The sequence below is a fragment of the Fonticula alba genome, assembly GCF_000388065.1.
Source record: "Fonticula alba strain ATCC 38817 unplaced genomic scaffold supercont2.9, whole genome shotgun sequence".
Classification (NCBI taxonomy): Eukaryota; order Rotosphaerida; family Fonticulaceae; genus Fonticula; species Fonticula alba.
In genome coordinates, this window is record NW_009242979.1 from 767,964 (window position 1) to 777,040 (window position 9,077).

General features: G+C 67.9%; 1 protein-coding gene across 1 annotated transcript; it reads left to right on the forward strand.

The window, feature by feature from the left end:
* The first annotated feature begins 5,261 nt into the window (after positions 1–5,261).
* H696_05237 (hypothetical protein) lies at positions 5,262–7,391 on the forward strand. The gene is made up of 5 exons (XM_009499099.1): positions 5,262–5,482; positions 5,702–5,826; positions 5,971–6,117; positions 6,278–6,493; positions 6,740–7,391. Exons 2-5 carry the CDS (start codon positions 5,728–5,730, stop codon positions 7,301–7,303), a joined length of 1,026 nt encoding a protein of 341 aa, XP_009497374.1. The 5' UTR covers positions 5,262–5,482; positions 5,702–5,727; the 3' UTR covers positions 7,304–7,391.
* Positions 7,392–9,077: the final 1,686 nt, after the last annotated feature.

The window sequence follows — 9,077 nt, forward strand, 5'->3', positions numbered from 1 at the left end:
GGGGAAAAACGATCCTGGCCGGGGTGCGTACGCCGGCCAACGTGCCGCGGGGGGCAGGAACGGGCGGGGGGCATCGGCCCCTATGCGCGCTGTTGTACTTGGCCTGCCCGTGGGCCGGTTTTCAAAAAAAATATAAAAAAGACTGCCTGGCCAGGCTAGTCCTTCCGGGGCCTCGGGGCAGGGGGCGGTGGGGGGGGAGGGGGGGGGGGGGCAACAGGCCGCGCTGTGGGGAGAGCGCAGGGAAGTGGGCCGGGGAAGGCGCAACACCTGTCTCCGCAGCCAGGGGCGCTCAGCCCGGCTCCCCCCCCCCCGGGGGGGGGGGAGGGGGCTACAAAAGGGCCTGCGTGCGGCTTAATGGCACCCGGCAATCGGAGAGGCACCTTGGCAGGGAGTCCCGACCTGGGTAGTCATGCTTCCGGCCCCGCCCTGCGCTGTACCCTTGTGCATGCGCTTGCTCATGCACGCCGAGGAGAGGGGGGGGTGAGCGGGCGCCGGCCGGGTCATGTGTGGCCCCGGTCGTCCGGGCCCACCTGGAACGTACCTCGGCCGGCGTACACCAAAAGGGGCCGGTCATGCGGGGCAGGGCGGGGCGGGGCGAGGGAGCGGAGACAGGCGCGTGTGGAGCTAAATCGATCGATCGGGGGCCTGCCACGGAGGGGGGGGGGGGGAGCCGCTCCGAGTCTCCTTCCTGCGTATGTGGTGTTTGGGCATGAACCGGTATTATTATATTCGCCACAAGATTGCAGGGCGTGCGTGGCCTACGCCGCCGCCGGGGCCGGGAGAACGCGCCCCGCCCGTCATCGGGGTGTGACCTCACTATCGGGCTAGGATGGCGCAGTGCGAGTCGAAAAAAAAAGAAGAGAGACCAAGCCATTGAGGACCGCCCCTCCCAGCATGTCGAGGTTATCGGCGGGGTATTTTCCCCTCCCGTCGACCCCGCCGCGGCGCGCGCGGAGACTTCGGGCCTCGGCGCCACCTCTTCCCCGGACCGACTCATGCGCAACACCCCGGGACTTGGGTGTCCTCGGGCGGGCCGGGCCCGCGGGCCCCAGGGGGGCGGTGGTGGTGCTGCGGCCCCGCCCGGGCGTGTGGGGGGGGGGGGGGCGTATGTCGCGGGCGTATGTGTGCCCTTTTTGCCTGCCTGCTGTACTCCCGCAGACAGGGGCGCGTTGTTTGCTCCGCGCCCGCCCTCCCCCCCCCCCCACGCGGGCTCATTCGCAAGGATGCTCTCCTCATGTGCACAACTTAGACATGTATGCTCCCCCCCCTCCCCCCCGCCAGTGAGGAGCATACGCACCGGCCCCCCGCACCCGGGGCCACGGCGTCTTGTTTACACTATCAAGCCACTCGCTGCTCGGGTTGCCTGGGCCCTGGCGGCCACCGCGCCCGGGGCCGCCCGTCTGCCAGGGCGCCGGAGGACTCCCCCACTTCAGAACAGCCCGCGTCCTCGGGGATATCACATGTGGGCGTGATCTCCTCCGCGGCGAGATGATCTTCTCCGGCGTGCGTGTGCTGCGGTTGACTCCCGTGCCCGCCGGCGGGGCCTTGCGCGGGAGGGGGGCGGCCCTGGCGCCCGCGCATGCGCGGGGGGTGGCGGCTGTGACAACGACGCCGGTCGGGCCGTCCGGCCCTGAAGACGAGGAATCGTGTGTGTTGGCTGGCCGGGCACCGGTGTTTTGTCCTAGGCAAGGATGCTGTCCGGGGGGGGGGGAGATCAACCACGCAAACGCTCCAGGCCCCAAGCGGGAGAACCCTGCGGCTCATTGGGGGCCAAACGTCACGTTGTCGTCCGTTAGACCCACCACCCGGCCTTTGAAGGCCGTTGCCCTTGCCCCCCGCCCCCCCCCCCCCGCTTCCCCGGAGGCCAGCCCTGCGAGGAATGTGGCCGGTCGCTTGCAAGTCGTACGCATGCTCACACAGTCGAGCGCACGAGCGCCTGGCATTCCCGCGCGCGCGCGCGCCCACCCGCACCCCCAGCGGCGCGGGAGCCGGGCCAACCCTATCCTGGACTAGGTCAGGGTTCGGCCCGTGCGTGCGAGCTGGAGGTCTCGTCCCGCGGCCTTTCTCCCGCCCGCCCCCGTGCCCGTTAGCGCCCCTCCCCCCCTCCCCCCCCAGTGCACGGGCATGCGCTTTTTCCGGACCTCCTCGCTGGCCGTTCTCTCGGGGCCCCTTCTTTGAGATGGGGCTCATCGCGCTCGCATGTGGCATCTGCCGATATAATTAAAGTCCACAGACCGCGGAAGGCTCTTCGAGTGATGGAGTTGCTCCCTCTCCGGTGTTCCCTGCCCGTTCCTGCGCGCTCGCACTCTCTCTCTCTCTCGCTGAAGCGCCAGGTGGCCGCGCCTTCATCAGGCGATGTGCGCCTGAACAAGCCGGCCCGGATGGGGCTCTGGGGAGGGGGGGGGGGGGCGGATGTCAAGAGCACCCTCTGAACTTGGGTCCCGGCATGCTGTCTAGCGCTTCCCGGCCGGGCACCGGCACGGGAGTGGCGGCGCGGACCTGCGTCCCGCGACGCGCCCCGCGATGGTTGAGCTGGAGCGAGCCAGAGAAAAGTGAGGTGTCCTCAGGGTCCGGGCCGGGAGGAATGTACATCGCGCGCGTGCGGCACTGCCTACACCGGTGACACGCACGCACACGGAGACACTCGTGCGCAGCCATCGGCCGACGGACGGTCGGCCTCCCAACCGAGGGGAGCGGGTAGGTTCACGGCCGGCCGCGCTTGGCTTGAATGCCGCCACAGGAGCCGGGCCCCCTCCCCCCAGTCCGTGGTAACCTGTTGTTCGCGAACTCCATTTTCGGTCCCCCTCCCCCCCGCGATCCCCCCTTCCTTGCTTGTCGGGACAGGGGCAAGCTTCCGTTATCCGGAGGAGGTTGCCTGGGCGCCCTGGCGCGTGCGCCGCCCGCAGGTGGGAGGGCAGGGGCGAGGAGGGCGGGCGGGGGGGGGGGGGGGAATTCCACCGCCCCCGGGCGCGCGGGTGTGGCATGCGGCATGCGTGTCGCGCGGGCCTCCGGGGGCTGTGTGTTCACCCGCGCGCCGACTGTCCAGGGTGGAGGGCGACGCATACCAATTGTCGCCCGCCCCGCCAAGAGCCCGGAAAATGCCCGGGGAATGTCCCACCCTCTTCTGTTGTCGCTCGCGCCCCCGCCCCCCCCCCTCCCGTTGTGGCGCCTCCCGATCCGAGAATTCCCCCCCCCCCCCCCCCCCGACCGATGTGCCGCCTCGTAGTGTGGCGTTTGCCCGTGGCTAGGCGGCTTGCCAAGCTAACCCTACCTCATGCCGGTTCTCTTGGCGCGGTCTTTTCTTCCCGTGTGCCACGTCCCTGCCAGCCCCGCCTCCCGCCCCTTCGCGCCTGGTCTTGGGGCTCTTGTGCGCGCGCGAACAGCTAGCCCCGCGCTGCGGTGTAGTCAAAGCAGGGGGGCTATTCGCCAACGGCAGAGCGAGCGAGTGTGTCTGTGTATGTGCCGTGTGCGTCTGTGCGCAAGTGTGTCCGCCCGCCACCCCGCCACCCCGGCCCGACCCGGTTCGCCGGTTGGATGCAAGCAACGGTTGACCTCCCCGTGAAAATCCCCCCAGTGCACAGCCATGGGCCGCTCGGCTCTCCCCTGTGCCAGTGCCACGCACGAGAGCCGGGCCCTTGTTTCGCCTGTGACCTGGGGGGCGCCGAGCCGCCTGTGCGAACACCGATGTGCAGGCCGGTGTAGGCGCATCCGCATGATCGGTCAATCCCAAGTCGGCGGCGGAATATTGCCCGCGTTCGCCGCCCCCCCCCCCCCCCCCGAGCCCCTTTGTGCCGGTGAGCCCAACCGACGCCCTCGACTGCCAGGGCTCCGCAGTAGTGTCTCCGTTCGGTGGGAGAGGGGGCCCCTCCTTTTTCCTGCGGCGTCCCTCTGCGCGCCCTCTGGCGGCCGCAGGCCGCCTCGCCCGGCAGCCACTTCCTCCGGGGCAATACCCGTGGGCTGTTGTTTTGCCACTGGCCATTCTCGGGCCGCCCTCCGCCACTTCCCTCCCGACTGGCACATGCGACCGCCTTGCCGCTGACGCTGTTGTACACCCCCGTTCCCATATCCTCGGCCCCCTCGGCCCCCTCGCCCCCCCCCCCGGGGCATCGAACTTCTTTTTCTTGGTGCCCTCGCTCATGGTGCTCTGGCCAGTGTCCTCGGGCCTTCTTCTGCCCCTTTTTCCGGTCCCCTTCCTTGCATGCTATTCAGTGCTCTCCCGGTGTGTCTCCCCCCCCCCCCCCCCCCGGGCCCCGGGGCCCCCCGGGGCTGTAACACGGGGGGGGGGGGGGGGGGGGGGGGGGGGGCGGGGGGGGGGGGGGGCGGCAAAAAGGGCGGCCTCCCCCCCGAGCGGGGGGCCGTCCCCCACACCCCCCCCCCCCGCCCCCCCCCCCCCCCCCCCCCCCCCCCCCCCCCCCCCCTTTGGGCTCCACTTTTCTTTTTTTGTGCCCCCCCCCACGGTGCGCTCGGCCCGGGTCCCTCGGCCCCTTTCTCCCCCCTTTTCCCGCCCCCCCTCCTGCCTCCTCTTTAAGCCCCCCCCGCGGTGTCCCCCCCCCCCCCCCCCCCGGGTGCCTGGGCACCCAGAGGCATGTACAGGGGGGGGGGGGGGGGCGAGCGGAGGAGACCGGCGCGCGTGGGAGAGCCGACAAAGCGATGACCTTCCCCGGCAGCTGGTCGCTCTCGCAGCCGTCGCACCCGTGCGCCCCCCCCCCCCCCCACATACTCCCAGCCCAGTGGGCTTGTCTCGCACACTGTCAGGGCGGCGGGGGACACCTCAGGACCGAAGGATCCACGTAGCCTGGCCGCCCCTTGCCGTCTGCCGCCCTCCGGCCACAGCTCCACCAACCCTAGGACCGTTGGTCGAAAAGGGCCCAGAGCGAGGCGAACGGCTTCCACGGTGGGTGGACGCCGCGGCCCCCTTCTCTTCTCCCGCCCCCAGGCCCGCTGCACCCCCTTGTCCCTGGCCATTCTCAAGGCGGGCGGGCGGGCGAGCGAGGAGCCGGGTGTGTGAGGTTGTGTTTCGGCGGGCGCCGCTGGACGTGCCGTCTCTCTCTCCTTCTCCAGAGAAGGGCCCGGCGTCCCCCGCGCGTGGAGCGCAGGGACGCGCATGCGCTCGCGCATGCACACGCGCGCGCGCGTGCCCGCCCCGGGAGGCTCCGCTCCCCGTTGCGCACCGTCCATCCTCCCCCTCCCCCGGCCTTGGCGGGCAGATTCAACCGAAATTAAGGGAACCATCCCCTCGAACCGGCCGCCCCGCGGCCGCGAAACAACCCCAGATTGCGCCCCTACCAACGCCTTCTCCCTCCTTCCTATCCTCCCCTGCCTGCCTGCCGCCTCCCCTCTGCTCGCCGTCGCCCCCCCCTCGCCTGCCTGCGCTCGACTTGCGCCGCGCATCCCCTCCCCTCCCTTCCCCCTTTCCCTTCCCCCTCCCCTCCCCGCCCGACCCGCGCCTGTTTCTTTCTTCTACGTCTTCACGCCGAGACCTGTTCGTTTCGTCCGCCTACTTGCCCTTTCGCTCGCCCCTGCCCTCCGATTTCTCGCGCTTGGCTTCCACTCCGGTGTTGCCTACAAAAAGCTCTTCTCTCTCTCTCTCTCTTTCTCGCCCCCCCCGCACTCACCTCCATTCGCCTCTTCCCCCGTTCTCTCTCTCCCTCTCTCTCTCTCTCTCTCTCTCGCTTCCCCGTCCGCTTCTTGACGCACACAGAAAGCGCCCAGTCTCCTTCCGCAACCATGGGTAACACGATCTCCTCCCCGAAGAAGCTGACCGACGGCAAGAAGCCCTCCAAGAAGATCACTCGTGATCAGATCGGTCTCCCTCGCGACTTCCAGGTTCGTGGCTTCGCTCTTCTCCTCCACCTCCATGCCCGATCCTCCCTGGTCACTCTCCGCCTCCCCCTCGGGACTCACCTATCTGCCCGGGCTCTTCCCCTTTCTCTCCGCCTCCTTCCCCCTCTCCCCCTCAACCTCTCGCAGCACACTAGCCATGTTGGTGCCGGTGATGTCTCCTCTGCCCCGGAGTCTGCCTTCAATCCGGACATGCCCCGTCGTACGCCCGGGGAGAATGCAGCCATCGAGGCCCGGGTTAACGCTCGCCTTGCTGCCCTGGACCTCGACGCTGATGTATGTTGTGTTTTGCTTCTTCTTCTTTTTTTTTGCCCCCGCCCGCTGGCCACTCGTTGTTCCTCCCCGGCTTCTCCCTCATCGCAGCTCCTAACATGTGTGCCGGGCTGTTGGTCTCCCTTGCCTTCCTTCTGCTGGCCTACCTCCCCCCCCCCCCCAGGACCCTCTTGCTTCTCTCCCCCCGCGTGACGAGGCCGCTGCTCCTGTCGAGGAGGCCGCTGCCCCTGCTGAGGAGACTGCCACCCCTGCTGAGGCGGCTGTTCCTCAGTCTGCCTCGGCCACCTCCTTTGACTCGGCTGTGACTGCTTCCGAGGGCCCGGTCTCTACCTCCCCTGCTGTTGCTGTTGCTGTGGAGGAGGCCGCCCCTGTGGAGGAGGCCGCTCCTGTTGAGGAGACTCCCGTCGAGGAGGCCGGCCCCGTCGAGGAGGCCGCCCCCGTCGAGGAGACCGCCCCTGTTGAGGAGGCTGCCCCCGTGGAGGAGGCTGCCCCTGTTGAGGAGGCTGCCCCTGTTGAGGAGGCTGCCCCTGTTGAGGAGGCTGCCCCTGTTGAGGAGGCTGCCCCTGTTGAGGAGGCTGCCCCCGTGGAGGAGGTCGCTCCTGTTGAGGAGACCTCCGTCGAGGAGGCCGCTCCTGTTGAGGAGACCTCCGTCGAGGAGGCCGCCCCTGTTGAGGAGACCGCCCCCATGGAGGAGTCCCACATCGAGCCGGTTATCACCCCGATGCCCATCACCATGGTCCCGATCATGGCCTCCTCCATGTCGATGGATGATGACTCGGAGCAGCCGGACCTGGCTGCCACTGCCGCCCGCGCCGAGGAGGATGCCCCTCCGGGCCACCACATCCCCATGACCACCGGTGGCGATGTCCCGGTTGGCGAGGAGTCCTTCAGCCTGGACACCCCTCCCCATGGCCACCTGCCGGAGGATGAGGATCAGGACCTGCATCATGCCGACTCGGCTGACGAGCTGTCCCACACTTCCGACGACAAGCCGGACCTCCTGATGGAGACCTCTTCGGAGCCCATTGAGGCGCTGGTCCAGTCCTCGCTGGCCGAGGAGGAGCCGGCCGCCGCGGCCGCCGCTCCTGCCGAGGAGCCGGCCGCCCCGGCCGAGGAGGACGATGAGACTGCCGGCAAGGCTCAGCCCGAGGCCGCTGTTGCCGTCGAGGAGGAGTCCCTCTCGTCGTAAGTGTGCACCAGTGGTGTGCCTCCTACGCTGCCATAGCCCTGCTGCGCCCTCCTCCCCCCCCCTTTCCCCCCCCCTCTCTCTCTCTCTCTATCTATCGTTCCATCGTTTCCTCGATCTGTTCCATCCTCCTCCCCTACCCCCGCTCTCCCTGTGCAAGCCACCAGCACCGGGCACTCGCTCCCAACATGTGTGCCGCATGTGAGCGCGCGCGCGCGCGCACTTCCCCCCCATGTGCCCGGTTGTCGCTGTCGCTGCCACTTTCCCCCACTCTTCTTCTCCCCTTTCTCCTCCCCCTCTGTCCTTGCACCTTTCTCGATATCCTGCGCGCACGCGCGCACGCGCATATGCGTGTGCATCCACTGCCGCAGCGTGTTGCCGATACTACATCCCCTCGTCCCCCAGTTTCTCTCTCTCTCCCTCTCTCTCTTTCCCTCTCTCTCTCTCTCTCTCTCCCTCCCTCCCCCTCTCCCGGCCCCCCTCCATACACACGCGTGTATGTGCGAGAGGGGGGGGGGTCACCCGGAGGGTAGCTTCTTCCCGCACACTTTCGCCACGCGGCGCCACGGGCAAGTTTACCAGGAGGGGAAGCGGGGCGGGAGTAGGGCAAGTAGACTTCTCTTCTTGTTGAGATTCTGTGTGCAATGTGCGCCTATGCCATTGTTCCCGCCCTCTTCAGATGGTGTCACACCGCAGTGCACATGTTCATGCGTGTGCCTTTTTCAGCCCCATTTCACTCGCTGCTCCCACTTTCTCCTCGCTCCTCCCTTGTCTCGAGGTTCCGGCAGGTGTTCCACTCAATACAACAACGACCTTCCACATACCAGCATACTGTCTCTCTTCCCCCTGTCTCTCTTCCCCCTGTCTCTCTTCCCCCTGTCTCTCTTCCCCCTGTCTCTCTTCCCCCCCCCCTCTCTCTGCCCCCCAAACGCTCAGGACCGTTTGTCACAACTCTCGTGAGGAAAGGGGATGTCCTCTTCCCCCTCTCTCTGCGCCCTTACTCGAGACATATATTGTTGTGCTTTGCCTTCATACTCTTGTTTTGGACAATGACCAGCACGGGGAGAAGAAAGTCCATCCCGTCGCGGCCTGCCTTTCGGACCGCACCCGGCTTGACCGGGGCTGCCATGCATCCGCCAATGACGGGGTGCTTCCCCCCCCCCCCCCCCGATGCACCAGGACCATACGTGAGACATGGAGGCAAAAAAATGCCCATCAAAATGATACAAAGCAATACCTTTGTCCAACCAGAGAAAGGCCCACAGAGGCCCAGCGCGCGGCGGGAGCAAAAAAACAGTATGCGTGGTCCCCCCTCCCCCGTCCTGCTCCTGAAGCCCTGCCAGAAGACGCGTCGTAAAATCTGACCTCACAGCAGTCGGCCAACAATAGATCACGAGAGCAATACGTAAGTATAGCCAGCAATTTTCCTTTCCCATCCGTTGGCCAGACGCACGGTGCGCTGCCGGACGCGGGGGCGAGCAGGGGTGTTGGTGGGCTCGCACGGTCTGGCGAAGGAGCGGGGGGCGGGGGCGGGGGCGGGGGCGGGAGGGCTGCGAGAGGAGCGACGGAGAGAAAAGTCCCAAAAGTCTGAATGGGAAGGACCAGCATGAGTCTCGATGTAGAAGTATTCGCCTCCCGGCAAATACCCTCTCCCCGGCCAGTGTGCGTGGAGCTGCATGGGCACCCCTCTCCCCATTCTACCTGGAACAAGGGCACGGGGGGGGGGGGGGAGGCTGACCACCAGGCGCCACTCACTTGCTCTCCGATCTTCTGGCCG

Coding starts and splice junctions, on each gene's coding strand:
- H696_05237 (XM_009499099.1), top strand. CDS start 5,728: ATGGGTAACACGATCTCCTCCCCGAAGAAGCTGACCGACGGCAAGAAG. Junction 5,827..5,970: donor GTCTCCCTCGCGACTTCCAG/GTTCGTGGCTTC, acceptor AACCTCTCGCAG/CACACTAGCCATGTTGGTGC. Junction 6,118..6,277: donor CCCTGGACCTCGACGCTGAT/GTATGTTGTGTT, acceptor CCCCCCCCCCAG/GACCCTCTTGCTTCTCTCCC.